Source organism: Abrus precatorius, unplaced genomic scaffold, assembly GCF_003935025.1.
Source record: "Abrus precatorius isolate BTA unplaced genomic scaffold, Abrus_2018 Scaffold7, whole genome shotgun sequence".
NCBI lineage: Eukaryota > Viridiplantae > Streptophyta > Magnoliopsida > Fabales > Fabaceae > Abrus > Abrus precatorius.
The window spans coordinates 32663371-32682822 of NW_020874417.1; the positions used below are offsets into that span (position 1 = coordinate 32663371).

The following is a 19452-nucleotide window of genomic DNA, read 5'->3' on the forward strand; positions in this document are numbered from 1 at the left end:
ATAAATTTTTTAAAAATTATAGTAGATAATATAGAATTTTATTAAGGACTGAGAATAAATATCTACAAATAAAATTTTTTGATAAAAAAATATATGTTATTATATTAAAATTATAAAAATATAATAAATATTTTTTTAATAAAATTTTACTATTATTTATTAATAAGGCAACTAATTTACATATATGCACTGATACCGCATTCAAAGAGACGCGGGTGAATATGGTGAACCGACATAAGCATACCTTTAGCATCGTTAAACATAAAACTCATCCAAACGCAGTTATTCCGAAAGCACAAAACCGAACCTATCCCGTAAGTTAAAAGTTCATCCACGAAAAAGAAACAGCGCGTCCCAAAGCTACAATCCACTGCTTCCGGCACCACAACACCCAAATACAACCGCTAATTAAAATCCGCCACGCCATCAATCAAGTCACAGCCCTTCTGACACGTGCAGAATTGCGTGAGTTTCATTGGGTATCGTGGGCCGCAGGGGTTGTGAAGCCTTTGATTCTTACTGCGGCAGTTAGTAACATGAGACAGTGAAATTGGTCACCCCACTACAAATACCTGCTTGTACCTTCCTCTCTCATTCCCCCATTTTAAACTCATTCACCAACTCCACCTCTATAAGGCACCGTTTCAGAATAAAGTTTGAGACTTTGATATTGGGTTTGATTAAGAGAGATAAATTATGGCTAGGAGAGATCTTGAAAGTGGCGGTGGGGGAACCAAGAACAACCGAGTTGAAAACTATTCTGCTCCTTCATCTTCTGTTTATGAACCTGAGACTCATTGGACATCATGGCTTGTGCCTATGTTTGTCGTTGCTAACATAGCGGTTTTTATTGTCACCATGTACATCAACAATTGTCCCAAGAACAACCTTGAATTACAAGGTGACTGCGTGGCCAGGTTCCTTGGCAGGTTCTCCTTCCAACCTATGCAGGAGAATCCATTACTTGGTCCTTCTTCTTCCACGTGAGAGCTCAATTACTCTTTTCTCTTCAACTCCCATGTTTTAATTTAAGCTATTTCATTGTTTATGTTTGTGTTTGTATAAGTTCTTGTTGGTTGCTTTTGGTAGAGATTGGGTGAGCTTGATGCATCACTTTCATATTTTTGCGGTCAATACCCATACTCCAGTCTTTACTATTGATCTTATTACTGCTTTCGCTTATTCTAAGATGTAATTCTATATTGAGTAAGAGCTATGATTTTTTAAAGGGGTGGATAGAGGTGTACATGAAATGTTTTAAGAGAGTTGAAATTTGATGGTTAAGAAATTATTATTATTAGCTGAATTTGCTGTTATTTATTTACAACTTACAAGTTAAATATTAATTTTCTTCTGTGGTAATCGTTTTAATTTTAAAATCATCGTTATCATAGTTTTAATGGGATTTTTTAATAATTAATCACGTAGTTGGTTTTTGTAGGAATAAATAAGTAATGAAGGAAAGAAAAGAAAGGCGAGTGGGAGTGAAATGTAAAGGTTCTTTGCGTGGTTAAATGCCTCAACTGAACTACTAAGGTGTGGGGCATCTTATATGATTGACTCTCACTTGACTTGGCTGGGACTATGGCATTTCTTGGGTCTAAAAATGTTAGCCACAACACAGAACACTACGGAATTATATCCTGTAAATTGCACCTTTTGTTACTGCATGATATGGCAATATAAGTTTTTTTATAATATTTTCTCTATCACCCTTTAAAGGCCAAACAAGGAAAGAATCAAGGATTCTTAAAATTGGTGTATCGGCTTGTACTTTGTGTTTTAGATTGAATGTTTCAGGAAGGCTTTCTTTTCAGCCTTTATATTTATATTTCGGTTTGGTTTATTTGTTGGTTTTCTGTTGTAAGAAATGTGAGCAGGGTCGTATGTACATTGACTTTTCAATTTTATTGGATATTTACTCAGTTTTAAAGTATAGTGGATGACTTGTTTCACTTGAGTTCTTTACTTGGTTATTCTATTCTACTAAAAGGGGGAAAGGGAAGGCAAAACATTTACCTTTCCAGCAATGAGGGTGCTGGTTTTCCAATTTTGTAACTTGCAGTTCCTTGCATGTACTATTCATGTAATAGTTTAAATGGTAGCCTATTGTGTTCTGGAAGAAAATTGATTGGAAACGTTTTATTTCCTTTTCAAGATTGACCAAGATGGGAGCCCTCCGATGGGATAATGTTGTGAATAAGCATCAAGGATGGAGACTTGTCACTTGCATTTGGTTACATGCTGGAATTATTCATTTGCTAGCCAACATGTTGAGCCTGGTCTTCATTGGCATTCGCCTTGAACAACAATTTGGGTTTTGTATGTTTTTGTTCAAGATTAATGATATCTTCTTGTGATTACATTGATGTCATCTAATGAGTGTCACATAAAATCAGGAAAAGCAAACATTAGACTTCCAAGTTTATTGTTAGCTGAATACCTTATCTAACTAAGGACACGTTTTAGGAAACTTAATTTAATTTCTCTTCTCTTCTAATTTTTTTTTTGTAAATGGAACTGACATTTTCGTTGTTTGGGGCAGTGAGGATAGGGATCATATACCTGGTTTCTGGTTTTGGTGGGAGTGTATTATCATCTTTGTTTATTAGAGACCACATCTCTGTTGGTGCTTCTGGCGCCCTTTTTGGACTTCTTGGAGCAATGCTGTCAGAACTTATCACAAACTGGACTATATATTCCAATAAAGTGGGTGTAGATATTTAATTAGTCCACTTGTCTAAATTATGGTTTTCTGCTTGTTTATTAACTCTTCTTCAATATGAGAAACTCAAAATCTTCTTAGGTTTGGCTCATTGCTATCAGTTAGTTTCATACCTTAAAACTAGATCAATACTAGTAGAGTTAACTATTATTTTTCTCCCCTTTCCACTATTTTTTTGTAGGCAATGGCTTTACTCACCCTTCTAGTCATCATTGTGATCAACCTTGGCATTGGCATTTTGCCACATGTAGATAATTTTGCTCACATTGGGGGATTCCTGGTGGGATTTCTCCTTGGTTTCATTTTGTTGCCCCGTCCCCAGTTTGGGTGGTTAGAGCAGCGACGTCTTCCCGCCAGTGTTCGTCTGAAGTCAAAGTACAAGGCATACCAATATGTTCTATGGATTGTGTCTCTTGTTCTGTTGATCGCTGGGTTAGTTCCCTCTTTAAATCCTCAATAGGAATGTTGTTATTTTGATAAGTATTTCACCAAAGGAGATAAAATTAATAAATTATATTCATTTGGTATATGTATAACTATTTGTTTGTTAAATTTTATGAAATTCTTTTCACTTTTGGTGGGCTGTTCTTAGCAAAAGAAAAACTTGTTTTTTCTTTACTTCTTCATGTGCTCCCTATATGCTTAACATAATGTAAGGCCTTATATTGGTTATTTTCGTTTCTCTTCGTTACAATTCATGCACTTCCCTAGTTTGATTTAAATAAAAAGGATACTAAAATCACTGAAATTCATATTTTTAATGACAGGTTAACGATTGCATTGGTGATGCTATTCCGGGGTGAGAAAGGGTATGATCACTGCCATTGGTGTCGCTACCTCACATGTGTCCCCACTTCTAAATGGGAATGCAGCAATGACGCTTAGACGAAATGGCATATGATGTTCACCAGCAGTTTCTTTTCTCACTGTATAGTCATAGCTCTTAGAAACTGGGTTGTTTTGTTTCATTTCGTTTGTTTTATTTTTTTCCTCCGAATAATTGGTTTGTCTTTATGGATTTATGCCTAATTTTTCTTTTTGAAACATACATAGTATATAATATATAAAGATATTTTTTTGTATATGAATTCATTTTCCATCTTATTTTCTCTTCGGCTTTCTTATTGTGATCTATTTATATTCTTATGTGTATCCAGGTAATCGTGGACTTGAAATTTATATTCATGAATTCTTATTAAGTCGTGATAACTGATCAATCATCTACGCACTTAATGGTCCTAAGTTTGATTAATTTTTTCTCAGTTGGAAGGAAGGCTCAAAATGATCCCATTTGATTATAGTATCATGGAACCACAAGGCCAGCAAACAATCTCTTATAAGAAACGATAAGTAGAAAAATTGATCCATAAGGTAGGTCTAAACGTCCAATAGATGATGTATCTAAAAGGAAACAAATTAGGTAGGAAAGCAATTGGTGAAAATGCTAGCTTGGACGTCCCACCAAAATCATTACGCATTTCTTAAAGTGTACCCTTTGGGTTCACCTAATATGTCACCAAATGGATCTGTTTCCGTGTATGCAAAAAACTAGACTTTGGTGTTCTTATGTGAAATAGGATTCTCATAAGTTGAAAAAAGAATGGCGTCGCCCGGACTCGAACCGGAGACCTTCAGTGTGTTAGACTGACGTGATAACCAACTACACCACGACACCATTTGCTTTAAGGAAAATGGTAAAAGAAATAAAGTATACAACCATTTTTAAAAACAATTGCATGTTCTAATATAGCTTCTGAAATAGTTGCATCATGCACGCCTCAAAGTTCATTGAAAAATCATGTAAAATCACAAACTCCACATTGCACACCAACCAACATTTTCCCTCTTGTATATATATTATATATAGTTTTATAATGTATTGAAGGACTCAACTTCATGAAAAGCAATTTTAGGGAGAGACAAATAAAAGACAAAAGGGTGGGGAAACAAGGAAAGGCCTCATTAGAATCATATTCTGATGGAACTTTGTACAATGGGAAGTTACAAGGCAGTAAGAATAATTGGGGTGGTGATGTTGCTTTCCTGGGCCCCAACTGTATATGCGTTTATAGAATGCTCCACAGTTACTCAATATTTCTCTGCATGCTCCATCTTCATCACCTATGGCTCCCCAGACCCCATTCCAGGGTCTCCTTGTTGTGATGCCATGTCTGGCTTGAAAACCATTGCTAACATTGGTGATAATAGACACTATGTTTGTAGATGCTTAATGGGCCTGATTGACACTTTCAACCCAAACGCCACAGCTATAGGCATCTTGCCAGGTTTATGTGGTATCTCTTTGGGCTTCATTATTGGGCCCAATATAGATTGTAGTTGGTAAATCTCTATCTCTCTGGGTCTTATGGGCCTGGCTTTAAGAAAGTGTAAATGCCAACAGTTTCCTGCGTCATACAATGTTTGATTGTAACTTTTGACAGAGTTTCCTGTGTTTTTCCAGGATCATTTAGAAATAGTTGTTAAAGGATCTATTAGCACTTATGGGAAATTTTAATTTTAACTTTCACTTATGGATATTGTAATAAAGAGTTTGTTGTAATTTCAGAAGCGATATTTTAATTGTAAATTTGTGTAATGCATAGTATTTAAGTTCCATAAAATTATTCTTTTCGAGTATCAAACAATTTTATACTAATATCATGCTTCATTTAGCTTACATTTGAAAAAATAATTGCTTATCTTTTAAAAGTTCTGTAATTATTATTTTTAAATAAACAACTATTTTTCTAAAATAAATTAAACCAGATACGCCCTATGTCCATTTCCAAGAATGGGGTCAGCAGTGTTATATATATATATATATATATATATATATATATATGTACAAGCTTCAGAATCACCTCATATTTCTCCTGGATTAAAAGCTGGTGAGGGAATTCATTGCACAAATCGCCATTATTAATCAGTGACATGTGTGACACATGCAATGAAATTGTAAACGCCTACCAGCAATGGCCAACAGCAAAGCTTTTGAGCCTAACGCGGATATTTCAAACCCATTTCTCAGCACAATGTTATGCCCCACCAAATTACTGTGTTCATATCAATATGTTTGGTGGTCGTTGGATCTGTAAATACAAGATGTCTTCCATCCTCAAATGCGCCTACGTCTATTAATTAAACTATCCATAATGAAGCTTTCAAAAATTGGACCCACTGCCACGGATATGTCACCCCATGAATAATAAAACAAAAATACTATTTATGATTCACCATCTTTCCTCTACTTTGGTACCACTCTTTCTCATGGTACAATATGTCCAGGTGAAAGCAATTCAACTAATTCATAATTACCGGTGCCTAACACGGATATAACAAACTGTTGCCTTTTATTTTATTTTTCTCTTTTAATTAAGGAGAATCGGCTAATCGGAAATAATTTTTCTGATTGTTGAACTAATAGTTTAAGTTTCAACGACTGAGATAAACTTCTTTTGAACTTTTATATGATTGAAAAAAAAGCTAATGATTTTGGCATAATGACAGCCATCACACTTTTAAAAAGCAGTAAAAGAAAGGTGCATTTTGAATTGTCATTTGATAAAAAGGTATACACAAAAAGAGAAGTAGGGTATCTCAGTGGGATTGCTCTGGGCCAAAACAAGATCGTAGGGCGCAAATAAGAGCAAGTACTAACTCTTCATACATTATTTATTCTCATAAACAGCTTCATATAATCACTTGATTTCGACTGCATGGCCTGGGTGAGCATCCAAGGCCACAGTTCTCTCGTGTAGTCTCAAGAAAAACAAAAACTAGAAAGAACTACACAAGGTAAGTAATAGTGCATATGTCTCTTGTATGTGAATTATTTTGTCCTATTGTTTCATGTCCATGTGTGACCAAGTGGACCACCGAAAGGCTAAACCGAAAAGAAAGCTAAGATCTAGTTTCCGTGAATTCACAGTGTATAAAATCAAAATCAGGAAATACTTAGTAAAATAAATAGTAGGTGGGAAGCAGATCTTCTCTAAGTAGATATCATATATATCTCCGCATAAGGTTTTGTGTTGATTCCAAAAAAAAAGAAAGCTCAATGGCTTTTTTTTTTCTTTAAAAATCCGAGAATGGTAACACTTGCCTCTTAATATCAGTGTGGAGTGAAATTGGCTGCACCCATGCAAATAAAAAAAAGGTAATTTTTAAGGTGAAATGTAAAAAAAATAAATTTATATATTTAAAATCATTGATTTTAGTTAGTAGTGTATTTGAAAAATACGTAAATATCTTTTAATATTTTAGTATAATATAAAAAAATATTCAATACACCTTCAAGTTTAGAAATACTAGTATATATATATATAACAAGACTTAATAATTAGATAACGGAAATGGTATATATAGTAGGGGATAGTGTGGGTATTTTGAAATAACGATAAGCAAGCTTCTTGTTTTTCATGTCCCATGTTATTCGCTTTTGTTCAACATAAGCCTTTTCACACGTTTTTATTCCTATTTAGTTGTCTTGAGTAACGAGTTAGAAGAACAGGTAATTAGTTTAGCAGAACTCACACAAATCTACTTTCCAAAATAAGGTTGCACTGGAAGTCTGCTAGTTTCTTGTTTTCAGGAAAGTGGTTGACTAACATTTTAAGAGTGTGGTAGGTACCTAAATACCCATATTCTGGAATAGACTGGATGAAATCATCAAGACAACCAGAACCATTTTCTGGATTTTGAAGCCTGGAAAATTATCAGACTAGTGTTGTTAGAGATGAAAGTTTGATCAAAGTAAAGATTTGTATCGTTTCCCTGCTCCATTAAGACTGGTCCCATAACATTATAGCTTGTAAGCTTTAGCGTTCAAAAGAAAAAGTAAATGATTATACAACACCTGCCACAAAAATCCCGGTGTTAGATTCATAGCGCCTCTTTGGAATAGTGTGTATAAATTTGAGAGTTTAAATCAACTTGATTTTACATTGAAAGTGAGTTTATGATAACATTATGTTTACATACCATTTAAATCGAAAGTGATTTGACAAAATGAATACTATTTGAATGATATAAATCAAAGTCATTTTTGATCGAGTAATTACATTCTCCGAGCAGTGCTCATCAACCCCAAAGTACAGTGAAAAATAATTTGTTATGCACTAAATGGGTTAGTGCGTTCATCTGAAATAGTAAAAATATTAACAAAAAAAAAAAGGTGAAGGATATGAAAAAGTGTATAAAAGAAATTCATGCCATAATTTTTTCCCTTTCAATTAAAAAACTGCAGTATTTGTACTATACATGTCCCTAAAGAGAAATGATTACTTTGATCCATCATCATTAAATTATTCATATGAAGGGGCTAGTTCCAAATATGTTATGATTCAAAACATGCACTCCACTAAGCAAACAGTCAAACCAAGTCCTGACTTAAGAATTGACACACTTAAAACGTCAAAAATGAAAACAATAGTGTAAGGGACAAAGGACTATATGAATACAGGTAAAATAATTACATTCTGAAGTGCTGCCACACACACACAATAAACCCAAACAAGATGAAATGTGTCTCTTCTTTTTTGTGGAAAAAAGTGGGGGTTGTCTTCATACAAAATACACACTGTCACCTTAAACTGGTACTACCAATTCTGTTCACACGGCTAGGGGCAGGTAAGACTTTATTCCTCAAATCAGAATCCCCGTCTGAATTTGGCCCCACGTCACAAAGAACCTGAACAGGTCTCCTAGTAGAACCGTATCTGTCAAACTCCAACCTTTGTCTTGGTGCACTTTGTGATCTAACCTTAGCTCTAAAAGATTCAGTGTTAGCCATGTAATTGGGGTAACCCGAGTAGCCACTGAAGAAACCCCACGAACACTCACTTCTCGTAGGTGTAAAGGGACCTTTCCTTGCACCACTTCCAGTTCTAGAGGTGGCTGAAAATGCTTGTGGACTATTATCAGCAGTTCGGGAAGCTGCTTCTTCTTTTCCTTTGTGAAACCTCAAAGAGTTTAGCTGTAACACCTCCCTTGATGAGAAGCTTTGATTTAGAGCTTTTGTTGAACGTTTTGATGGAGACTCATTGTTATAATCAGAGCTCAAATAATAATGTGCTGTCTGGAAGGAGTTGCTACTGTGGTGAGACTTAAAGTGTGGCTTCCAAGTATCTACTTCGAGAATCTTGTCACTTTTATCATCATCAAGCTGTCCATTTCTTAATGAAGCATTTCCAGTTTGTCTGCACATTTTATCTAATTCCATCCATCGGTCTAACCAATTGGAACTAAACCGTGCCCGTTCTGAGTCAACACTAAAATTGGCATTGGAACTACATCTCTGCAAGTTTATAAAGAATATTGCAATTAAGAGAGGTATACCATCTACAAGACCAGGAAAAATTATTTAATTTTCCTAATAAGTTAATATTATTTTTCAAGTAATTATTATATTTAACTATATATACATATATACTTTGACTAAATAAAATATTTTTTGGGGCCTGAAGCAAGGGCTATACTAGCCTTATATCGTAAGGCTGGTCACCATGTTTAAACGAGGAGGAATAGTTTACCTTAAGCATAGAAGATCCATCAAATTTTGTGCTGTAGGCTCGAGGTGGATGCTCGTATTCTTCAGGGACCTGCAATTAATTTTATATTAAAAAAAATCAGACAGGTTATAGTGGTTGATGAATCATTCTTTGCTGAGTAATAAACTACTAAAACTAGCTAAATAGATAATTCACGTTTCAATGCACAATTCAACCTAAGCACCGTCACATTGTGACAAGGAGGAAAGTAATTTCATAGCACAAAAGGTAAAGCATGAAAAGTTAGACATTTTTGGATAAAATGAGGAACCATCGCATGTAGCCTTCCTAAGAAGATAGCCTCAGCTTACAAAGAAAAGAATGAGGAGGACAGTTGTCAAATAAATAACTGTTATATTCACTTACAGGATAATGAGAAAGGGAAGACTTGAAAGAGTGCATATTATCTGACAGGTGCGCACGACTTGCACGTGCCTGGGCCTGCAGTCGCACCAACGTTTGCATGCGCCTGAGCATATCTGCAGTTTGCTTTCTCACAATGTGGCCCCTAACCAATGCTTGCAACTTCACCAATGCTTTCAGTGCTCTCAATGCTCTCCTTGCCTTCCAACAACAATTTTTTTATTTACAAATATTTCTTATCATATTGTAACAATATCCAATAACAATGAAATTGAACCAATGATATATTGAGGGGAAAAAAAATAAAATAAGAACAATTTCCATGAAGCGTTAGTCAAAAACCCAAAGAAAGAAGAATTATAGTGAAGGACAGCATGTTTGCTACATGTTTAAGTTAGTACCCTCTAAATAATAAAATAAAATATTGAGAACAGACAAGAGAGGAAATCTTGTAATACTAAAATAAAGGAGAAAATAGAGGGAGGGAGAGAGAGAGAGGGTGGGTGGTGGTGGATGCAATCATTAGTAAACACGTAAACATTATGCTACTTTTTATTCGTTGAAGCTTCCTATGCTACATTTCCCACCTTAGCATGATTTGCATAACCAGCAGAAACGTAAAAAGGTAAGAAGGGTTGGGTTCATTAGTTCACACATATTGTAATTATAGTTTGTTAAGACCTTAACTAGAGTTACTTCTTTCACGTTAAAGTTAGAATGTTTGTTTGTTTTAAAGTAAGGTGAAAAGCCCACCCTTTTTTTCCCACAAAGGAATAGGTTTTCCTTAAAAATGATTTGGCAAGAAAATGACTTGATCACAAAGACTCCCCCAGAGGCATCCAAAAACGACATTAGTGGTTACCAACTTGGTGGTCACTCTCCTATTACATTCAGTTATAGCAACCCCCACCAACCAGTACTTAGGGCCATGACCTTATGTGGCTGATGATGGGTTGGCAGAGGGCCACTAATCTTTGGTGTTATTTTAGGCGCAGAGCCATTCTACTTTGCCTCCCGCAAAGGTAACTATCATACCTCACCAAGCATGTGGGGCTCCTTCCACTATTCAACCACACGTCCCATTTTCCTCTTTTTAATCCTCACAAGGCTCTGCAATCCCCACACACTCAAATTCCAAAAAAGGACCTTTTCTTTATAGTTTAATTTTTATTTTGTTACCACCCGTAATCTTTCTTTTTAACCTCTCACCGACTTTCTCAACCTTGGACATGGGAGTTTCCATCTATTACCATTCGCTTATTCCTTCTTAATTCATTTTTATCTCAAATATCCTTCTTATGAATTAGAGAAATTCTATCGAAAATTACATCCTTGTAATGTAAAGCCAAAGTTTATGAGATAAGGCATAATAGATTGCACTTAAACACACGACAGAAGTAAACAATATTTTCTTAAGAAGAAGGTAATAATAATTCCCAAAAATGAAAATTTTCGGTCGAAAACTTAGGATAAGGAAATAAAAAAGAATCTAAAATTTTAGTATGATGACGAAATGATATATAAAGCAAATTGTCAGCAGCCAGTAGCAGTATCCAACTCCAAGGCCAGAGAGAGAACAAACACTTTCCATCCAGAATCTTACTATATAAACAACAAAAAAAAAAGTCTTTTATTAATTTTTAAGATTAATAATTTATATATTTTGGAATGAAGCAAGGTGTGGTGTAGTGTGGTGGTGGAAGGGGACCAACACCTATGTCCACGGAACGGGTTGCTTTCGCTGGGTAAAATAATTTTAAAATAAGAAGAAAATTCTCATCATGAAAAAGATTCAATATTTGACTAGCGTTTGTTTCCCGAGAAAATCTGTAGCAAAATTCGATTTCAACGAGAATTGGAAAACAAAAACCGTGAGAGTCAACAGATTTGAAAGTAGCTGACACGCAACGACCACGGATGATGTTTTTTTATTATTAAAAAACTGAATCAGGAAAACCTCGAAAACAATCGTAGTAAAAGGCAAAAAGAAAACAAAATTACACAAATTAAAAACCAAAATTTCAATTTTATTTTTCACTTACCAAGTAACCGCGAAACGCCGACTGTATCTTAACGGCGGCGGTATCCTCCGGCAACCGCGGTTCGCCCACATACTCCGGCGGCGGCGCGGTGGGTCTGGTGCTAGTACTACTTCCGGCAACGCCGCCGCTGGTGAGTCTGACTACCTCGGCGGCAGCGTGGGCGGCGGCAAGAGCGGCCTCGGCAACTGCGGCGGTAGCGGCGGCGACGGCGATGGCATGCTTATTGGCGTCCAAGGGAGTGGGGGGATCAAAGACGGATGGTGGCGGTGGCGGTGGGAGTGACTTGTGCCTTAAGGAGTGTTTGGCGAAGCTCCATCTTCTCTTGCCGGATTTGGAACCCGACCCGTCAGAAGATTTTTTGGCTCCGAAAAGTCGCCGGAGAAAGCCCATGTGCGAACTGAAGTTAAGTCATTTGTGAGGTGAAGAATAGAGAGAGAGAAAGAGAAGTGAAATGAGTTTAGTTAGAGAAAGAGAGGGAATGATAATGGAAGCAGCTAAAGAACTGTGCAACACTTGGATTTTGTAGTTAAGTGTCGGAGATTTTGACGCCCCTTTTTCATTATGCTTCAACCTCACGCGCCTTTCTACCTTCACTCTCGACTTCCTTTATTTTATATATTATATATAAATGATTTTTTTAATCTTAAAACACTGTAATTTTCTATGGTGAAATTTCAGTGCTTCTCTACTTCTCTTTCATTACGGTTTTTCAAAACTTATTGGGATTGCGAAAGAAGATGAAAGATTAGGGAGCAAACCTTTGTGCCCGATTGCGATAGAAAAGATATAACATAGAAATGATAGCAAGATGGCTATTTTCAATATGTTTTTCATCGTTAAATAAAATTTATATAAATTTTGATAATTATATGAGTAACATACCACATTGTTCAGTAAAAATCATATAGTTTTTAATCTAATAATAAAATTTTCTTTAAAATGTGTGTAGAGTAATTCTTTTTTATAATTTAGATTTTGTTTACGTTTTAGGATTGATTCGGAATTCTTTTCTGCTTATTTGGTTTAGAATTTAAACTGTGAAATGTGAATTGCTTTGTCGTGGTCTGAGTAAAGCTGCCAGGTCGGTTGACTAGTAAAACCTGTATACATTGGCCGTGCGTGCCGACCAAAATAACGCTGTGTGTTTTAAGTGTTGATCACGAATGGTTCTCCCATCAGTCGGTGCTTATACGTCATATTAATTGAAATTTTCAAATATACTAAAATAATAAGATAGATATTTTAATATTTTCGTATGTACTTATGAACATGATACTTGCGTAACAAGAAGTATAAGTTCACCCTACTTTGAATAGACAGTGCCTTACAATTTGTCTGAGGGCAAAAATTTTTATCGATTAAAAAACGAAATCTTGTGTTTTGCTCTGCCAGAATAATAAATAGTTAGATACATCTCCATTTTCTCCTTCCGAAACATGGCTATGTTTTCGGCTAATAATGATCATGTCATTTCAAGCAAGCCAAAGCGAGGCATACACCATCTTGCTTCTCTAAAAATGGCCAACCACCCAGCTATATCGGAAGTCATCAAGGAACTTAAGTGCTACCTAGTTTGAGTTCATCTTTTGTTTTGCTTTGTTCTTTTTAGAAAATAAATAAATAAATAAATATTTCTGTGCGAAGTATGGCAATCATGTGAGCATTTAAGGTGGGATCACTTGATTTTTTCAAAAAAAATAGCCAATTTTGTTCCAGCAGCTCTCTTTAGAGGTTACATTTTTTTTGGGATCCAGAGAGGTGCAGTTTACAAATCACAGTTTAACCATTTAGTTCTGACTTTTGGGTAAGCACGTCAATCAAAAGTCCGCGAATGGGAACATTATTAAAAGACACAATAAGGGAACGAGTCAATGAATGTGGCTTAACAAAAGGAAAATTCTACAACAGGAAAAATAAATAAATGAAAATAGAAAGGAAGTGTGCTGTTGGAACACGTGTGGTCAAATGATCCAAACACAAACAGGTTTTGCGGAAGTAGGGAAAATCAAACTTTATGGTACCAGAAAGTTCATGAATGGATGCATTAAAATGACAACAAAAATCAGAAGCCACCTAATAAAAGGATTCCACAACAGTGTGATGAATCACGTTCAAACTACACTGGCAAACTGAGGAATGGAGATCAGAGACACCCATTGCTTGACAACATCAAATGTCTAAAAAAGGAAAGGAAAGAGTCCAGGGGCAAAAGATCAGAAAGTTCATGGTTTCCAAGAAAATTCTAGCTTTGCAATTTGAGTCTTAACCATACATCATACGTGTATGTTCCATCCTCCCACCCAAATTGTACAAAACGACCCACTCACCTTTTGTGGTTGGTAACAAAATACAACGAAGCATCTGAATCAATTGGATGCCTAAAGGTCATTGATTTGGATCCTCTCTAATTTAAAATATTTCCTTATCAATTTAGGAGACGTATAGAATGGACAATAGACACGAGATCATGAACGAAAAGACCTACATTTGGACAGTGTGCCCAATTTCTGCACAACGTCCCACCATTTGGTTTTTATCTTTCAATATAATAAAGTCGTGCTCGTGTTAAAAGCAAAAGTGAGCCGATCCAGATTCATAAGTAATATAACTATCTCGTGCAACTAAAATTTCTGACATTAGGTCAGGCAAATATATCATCAACTTAATGTGTGTAAGAAGTTTCTCAAAACAGAAATGTATTAAGAAATTTTCAGAATCTTGCCTGACACAACTTATAAAGAAATACACGTCTTTAGGTTTTTCAGATGTTTTTGTTGGCCAAATCGGTATAAAACAACAGAACAGAAGTGAAGAAAAAAGGAAGAAATTCAAGTCAAGATATATGAGGATAAAAAATAATGTTATCTATCTATATATATAAAAGAATGTACTAGTAGATTTAAGTTGGCTTTCATTCCAAAAGTTGTGCAGCCATCGCATTCAGTTGTAATGTTCATATGAGCTACACAATATCAGATGTTTTTGTTGGCCAAATCGGTATAAAACAACAGAACAGAAGTGAAGAAAAAAGGAAGAAATTCAAGTCAAGATATATGAGGATAAAAAATAATGTTATCTATCTATATATATAAAAGAATGTACTAGTAGATTTAAGTTGGCTTTCATTCCAAAAGTTGTGCAGCCATCGCATTCAGTTGTAATGTTCATATGAGCTACACAATATCATATGATGAATGTTTTGGTTATATACAAAGAAAAAGGATGAGTCTGTTCTCGATGCCTTTGACTAGATCAATCCCCACTGTACAGCAAAACACTGGCACTACCAAAAGAGTACTAGAGGCAAAATGATTCAACCATCTTCTTCCCTTGTAATTTATGTGGAGTCAGAACTTCTGTATCTATGGTCATACAGCAAGAATGAAGACGGATGTGGATTTTGGATGTCAAGATCCATCCCCTACAACCAGCAAACACAAAGCAGATTGAATAAGTTTGCTGCGGGGGTGCGGTTATGACCAAGAAATGTTTCCGTGTCGCACCTGATTACTGCTTGGCATGGACTCGTGGTATGTGTTCTGGATTATAGGTTCCTATGTAAAATTCTTAACAAGTTATGCACAGAAGCAAATTGCACATATAATTAAAACACTTAATTACTGGAAAAATAAACACCTGCAGTAGTTGAGATTGGTCTTGAGATTCCTGTTGGTTAGAAAGGAAGTTAGATGGTTGGAACATGTTAGTATTAGATTGATGGTCCAGCACGAAACTAGGTTGTTCATACAAGCAGTGAACAACTTGATTGGCCTCAAAACTGTACAAACCCTGTGCCACAAATTAGAGAACCAACGTATGTCATATTCTCATTTTTTTAAGAACATGCTATTAAAAGTTAAACTACCATATCTGATAAATCATAAAAGATGATGACCTGCAGAATAGGATTTGGGGTGGCAGACTGAGATGAAACATATGCAGATGAGGGGCTTGAAATGCAGACAACAGTATTTGGGGAAGACGTTTCTACATTCAAAATCCTATCAGAATCAGTTCCATTACAAGTCGTGGTTGTTAGATGGCCCCTGTTTGACGTAGCTCTCCTGTCTTTTTCTCCATTTACTTTGTTACTTTCATCCCGATCCTCAATTGCATGTCCATTCAGAAAGATCTCAGCAGGCTCACTTTCTGAAGCATTTGCATCAACACTACTTGATGTGATAACTTGACCTTGTTCAACTTTTACTGTCAAGATTTTCTCCACTCCTTCCATCACTTCATCAAGTCGCCTAGAGGCAAATTGATAAGCCTCAATAGATTCAGAGGCTCGTGCTGATAACTTGAGCAGTCTGTGGCACAAATCTTTGTAACAGCTTGCAACAATCATCTTAGGGCTAGGATTATCTTGTATTTTACATTGCCCAATCTCCCTCTGATTTCCCAATCTTGCATCTTTTGTCCATCTCTTCAAGATATACTGAGATGGAACTACTTTTATGTTTTTATGGTCAAGAACTTTTAGTGCATGGCTACACAAAAATCCAACATGCTCAAACTTCAAACAACTGCAGACAACTGTATCATCTGAAGAATTGAAGGTGACACAGTATTGTCTTGTACGCCCAAATGTATTTGTTTTGTACTCAAACAATGATCCATTTCTGCAGTGTTGGTAAACAAGAACATTTAAAGACTTCTCATATCCTCGCTGAAATACTTCAAAAGCTCTTGGAGTATAAATATTACTTGCATGCTTCAACAAAATGACATTACCCATTAGCCTTGGCAAACGCCTGCTCATTTCATCACTAGCTTTTATTTCTTTATAACGTTGCTCATCTACTACCCTTTCAAAATGCTTAAAAAAATGAACTACATCAAGGTCAGAATTTAGATAACTTCTAAACTTATCAGACAAAATCTCACCTAAATGAAAGCCTTTGATGTCTACAAAAAATGAATTTCGACCAAAGATAACGGCCCATTTCTCTCTTTCTCTATACATCCATCTCAGCCACTCATTTTGCTGGAGACTATACTTCTCTAGCATAGCCTTCCAAGCATTAGTAAATTCTTCTTCGTCCTTAGGGTCATAAATACTGCTCCGTAGGTCATTTCCAAAAGATTCAGCATCCTTAACAACATGGCTGAGGTGTTTCAAAGTCTTCTCATACAACTGCCATACACATGTACAGTGGTTTATGTCAGGTAAAACTGTATTAACTGCTTCAATAATTACAGCCTCCTGTTCAGTAAGAATGGCCTTTGGCTTTTTTCCGGACATTGCGTTAATGAAAGTTAGAAATAGCCATTTATATGATTCAATGGAATCATCATACAGAAAAGCAGCAGCAAATATTAACACTTGTTTGTGATGATTAACACCTAAAAACTGTACAAATGGTCGAAGATCTCTGTTTGTTCTGCAAGCCGTATCCAAACAAATGACATCACCAAAATGGTCATAATCCAACACCATATTGTCATCAGCCCAGAAAAGATTGCTAACCTTGTCATCAACATCGAGCTGTATGGCATAAAAAAATGCTGGATTCTCAAAGTGTTGCCTTTGGAAATAGCCCAGCAGACGCCCTGCTTCTCCTTCACTCATATCTCTTTCCCTTTCAGAATGAAAGTAATTGTCATAATTCATTGAAAGTTGATCGAGAGATTCACGGGCACTTATTTTTTTATTCAACATATCTAATGCTGACTTTGATTTAGGTCCCAAATTATTGTTTGAGTCAGCTTCTACAGCTTGAGCAACACTAAATTCATTTTGCAAGTTTATCATGTTAGCATTGTTATGGTTTATATTGTCATGATTATGTTGTGCTTCGAAATGGGTGACCTGGTATTTACCATCTGGTTGCCGAGTGATGATCATATGTGCCAAGCAGCCAGTTCTTGTTTCCTTCCTATGTTTCTTCACATTAACATCTCTTTTGTCTTTCCTACGGTACCCCTCTTTGGAGCAGGTAAACTTCCTAGACACCACTTGACCATGTACCTTGCTCCTGTTTATCCAATCTTTTCTAACATTGAAACCCACCAATTTAGCATAGTTGTTATAGAATCTGTATGCGTGATCATCAGACTCAAATTCTGTACCAATTCCCAACACCCTATTGGTGTTGAGTACATTTACAGAAGGAGGAGCAGAATGAGAGTCATCAGCATGAGAAATGTTTGGGCTGCAACAGTTCTGCTCCACATTCAAATCCAATTCGTTCGATGTCTGAGATCCAATCTCAACATTCTCTTCGTGCACGGTACCCAACTCGTCACGATCCCCATCCATTAAAAACCTTCACCGAATTGGGACAAATAATCAAATTAATTAAAGTTACCTGGCTTATATATATATACAGCGATTGCCAATAAACCCAACAAAGGCGAGAACATAGTTCATGCCGAATCCACAAATGATTTTTCAAGCCCATATAAATGCATTTCGCAATTTTCACATTGGCACATTCAATTTCACACCGCGAATTGTAATCCAATGAATCTTTAACATGCATAAAAAATGGGGAAAAAATAAATAAAACAAACAAGCAAACAACGCAGTTTTTACTGGATAATGATTCATTATTGATCATGTTAGTTTCAAATTCTGCGACTATAAATTAAAAGCACAGTGATTCCAGTACAAACAACCCTTACCAGTTGTAATAAAGAGAAACCAGGAACTGAGACGTTGAAGAGTAAAATTAGGGTTGGAGGTCAGAGCCAAAGTACGTGATCGGAGGGAAGGAACAAAGAATCGTGCATTGGACGCACGACACCGTCCATAATCTCTGGGTCATAATCGCAACGAAGGATTTGAGGAACCGTCACACGGTGCTGTATCGTTGGATGCATTCGAACAAAGCTAGTTCTGAAAACACCTGATTTGGAGCTCCTTCTATAGCAGAAAGTTGGATTAAGCGAAGAAACAAAGGGAAATGGCAATTCTGCAAACCCTAACACGATGTAGAAGACGATTACTGAAACTTGAAATGCATCTGTTCCTCTTCTCCTTTAAGTTAACAGTTAAAACGCACGGTTGGTTTAAAAATAATAAAATTTCCATTGAAATTTTTATAATACTTTTTCTTTTTAATTTTATTCATACCAGCTTTTAGAATTAATTGAAAGCATGTAAAATGCATACGTTTTATTAAATATATTTATTTTATTAAAAATATAATAATTTTTTTATACTTTTTATAAAATCAGTTTCATCTCCTTTACCGCGAATGAATAAGTTTTTTTTTTAATGTTTGAAATTTATATTTTGCCTTACAAATTCATTCATGATTCAATTAAAATTGAATTAATGGTTCTTAAATATATTTTATCTCGTATATTTTAAATAAAAAATTAATGTATTTATCAACACTAATTTTTAAAAATGTACAATTACCTTGAAAAGAATTGTATTAAAATTCTACACTTTTATAAATTTTTCCTCAATCTTTAAAAACATAAAAAATATTATAACATTTCATTTTGTTATCTATGCTACTCACTAAACTATTCTCCTTAAATTGCTTTAGTCACTTTTATTTTTTACTTGTTTTGTTATTATATTATTTATTTATTTATTTATTAAAATATAATTACCTCACTTGCATTACTGGAAAGTGGAAACCATCTCTTATCTGATCTAGTGAAGATATGTTTGTCCTTTTTTTATTTTTTTAGAATAGAAAATTATTTTAAATGCTTTACATTTATTGTAAATAAGTTTATAAATGTATGATCAAACACGGAGAACTGATGGCGCATAATTCGCTAGTAAAATTCATTTCTATTTGTCTATGGTAAT

General features: G+C 35.4%; 4 protein-coding genes and 1 non-coding gene across 9 annotated transcripts; 2 read left to right on the forward strand and 3 right to left on the reverse strand.

Moving 5' to 3' along the window:
* The first annotated feature begins 290 nt into the window (after positions 1–290).
* LOC113871364 (RHOMBOID-like protein 2) lies at positions 291–3823 on the forward strand. Of its 2 annotated transcripts, none has more exons than XM_027508449.1 (5): positions 291–983; positions 2159–2322; positions 2546–2709; positions 2907–3157; positions 3493–3823. In XM_027508449.1, exons 1-5 carry the CDS (start codon positions 697–699, stop codon positions 3608–3610), a joined length of 984 nt encoding a protein of 327 aa, XP_027364250.1. In that variant the 5' UTR covers positions 291–696; the 3' UTR covers positions 3611–3823. The 2 variants fall into 2 exon arrangements, with proteins under 2 accessions (XP_027364250.1, XP_027364251.1); XM_027508450.1 differs by having other exon boundaries at positions 378–983; positions 3048–3157; positions 3493–3720.
* A 503-nt stretch (positions 3824–4326) lies between these two features.
* TRNAV-AAC lies at positions 4327–4400 on the reverse strand. The gene has a single exon. It is a non-coding gene; the product is annotated as a tRNA-Val (tRNA).
* Positions 4401–4703: 303 nt separating this feature from the next.
* On the forward strand, positions 4704–5240 carry LOC113871819 (putative non-specific lipid-transfer protein 14). Its single transcript, XM_027508918.1, has 2 exons — positions 4704–5061; positions 5167–5240. The coding sequence occupies exons 1-2, from the start codon at positions 4704–4706 to the stop codon at positions 5238–5240; spliced, it is 432 nt and encodes a 143-aa protein (XP_027364719.1).
* A 2696-nt stretch (positions 5241–7936) lies between these two features.
* LOC113871136 (protein IQ-DOMAIN 14-like) lies at positions 7937–12211 on the reverse strand. The gene is made up of 4 exons (XM_027507949.1): positions 11679–12211; positions 9640–9837; positions 9256–9324; positions 7937–9020 (listed from the first exon to the last, which is right to left on the reverse strand). Exons 1-4 carry the CDS (start codon positions 12066–12068, stop codon positions 8307–8309), a joined length of 1371 nt encoding a protein of 456 aa, XP_027363750.1. The 5' UTR covers positions 12069–12211; the 3' UTR covers positions 7937–8306.
* Positions 12212–14737: 2526 nt separating this feature from the next.
* Positions 14738–18714, reverse strand: LOC113871134 (protein FAR1-RELATED SEQUENCE 7-like). 4 transcript variants are annotated; one of them, XM_027507944.1, is made up of 5 exons: positions 18306–18714; positions 15574–17947; positions 15315–15467; positions 15182–15232; positions 14738–15099 (listed from the first exon to the last, which is right to left on the reverse strand). In XM_027507944.1, exons 2-5 carry the CDS (start codon positions 17938–17940, stop codon positions 15016–15018), a joined length of 2655 nt encoding a protein of 884 aa, XP_027363745.1. In that variant the 5' UTR covers positions 17941–17947; positions 18306–18714; the 3' UTR covers positions 14738–15015. The 4 variants fall into 4 exon arrangements, with proteins under 4 accessions (XP_027363745.1, XP_027363748.1, XP_027363747.1 ...); XM_027507946.1 differs by lacking the exon at positions 18306–18714 and having other exon boundaries at positions 14898–15099; positions 15574–16815; positions 17149–17940; XM_027507947.1 differs by lacking the exon at positions 18306–18714 and having other exon boundaries at positions 14786–15232; positions 15574–17674; positions 17751–17872.
* Positions 18715–19452: the final 738 nt, after the last annotated feature.

What these genes read in the sequence shown, in the direction of transcription:
- LOC113871364 (XM_027508449.1), top strand. Translation starts at nt 697, where the DNA reads ATGGCTAGGAGAGATCTTGAAAGTGGCGGTGGGGGAACCAAGAACAAC. An exon ending in GGACTATATATTCCAATAAA is followed by an intron (nt 2,710 to 2,906) that starts GTGGGTGTAGAT and finishes ATTTTTTTGTAG; the next exon opens with GCAATGGCTTTACTCACCCT. An exon ending in CTTGTTCTGTTGATCGCTGG is followed by an intron (nt 3,158 to 3,492) that starts GTTAGTTCCCTC and finishes TTTTAATGACAG; the next exon opens with GTTAACGATTGCATTGGTGA.
- LOC113871819 (XM_027508918.1), top strand. Translation starts at nt 4,704, where the DNA reads ATGGAACTTTGTACAATGGGAAGTTACAAGGCAGTAAGAATAATTGGG. An exon ending in TGGGCCCAATATAGATTGTA is followed by an intron (nt 5,062 to 5,166) that starts GTTGGTAAATCT and finishes AACTTTTGACAG; the next exon opens with AGTTTCCTGTGTTTTTCCAG.
- LOC113871136 (XM_027507949.1), bottom strand. Translation starts at nt 12,068, where the DNA reads ATGGGCTTTCTCCGGCGACTTTTCGGAGCCAAAAAATCTTCTGACGGG. An exon ending in CTTCCCTTTCTCATTATCCT is followed by an intron (nt 9,325 to 9,639) that starts GTAAGTGAATAT and finishes AATTAATTGCAG; the next exon opens with GTCCCTGAAGAATACGAGCA. An exon ending in ATGGATCTTCTATGCTTAAG is followed by an intron (nt 9,021 to 9,255) that starts GTAAACTATTCC and finishes ATAAACTTGCAG; the next exon opens with AGATGTAGTTCCAATGCCAA.
- LOC113871134 (XM_027507945.1), bottom strand. Translation starts at nt 17,940, where the DNA reads ATGGATGGGGATCGTGACGAGTTGGGTACCGTGCACGAAGAGAATGTT. An exon ending in CCCCAAATCCTATTCTGCAG is followed by an intron (nt 15,468 to 15,573) that starts GTCATCATCTTT and finishes TTTGTGGCACAG; the next exon opens with GGTTTGTACAGTTTTGAGGC. An exon ending in AAGCAGTAATCAGGTGCGAC is followed by an intron (nt 15,102 to 15,174) that starts ACGGAAACATTT and finishes TTTGCTGGTTGT; the next exon opens with AGGGGATGGATCTTGACATC.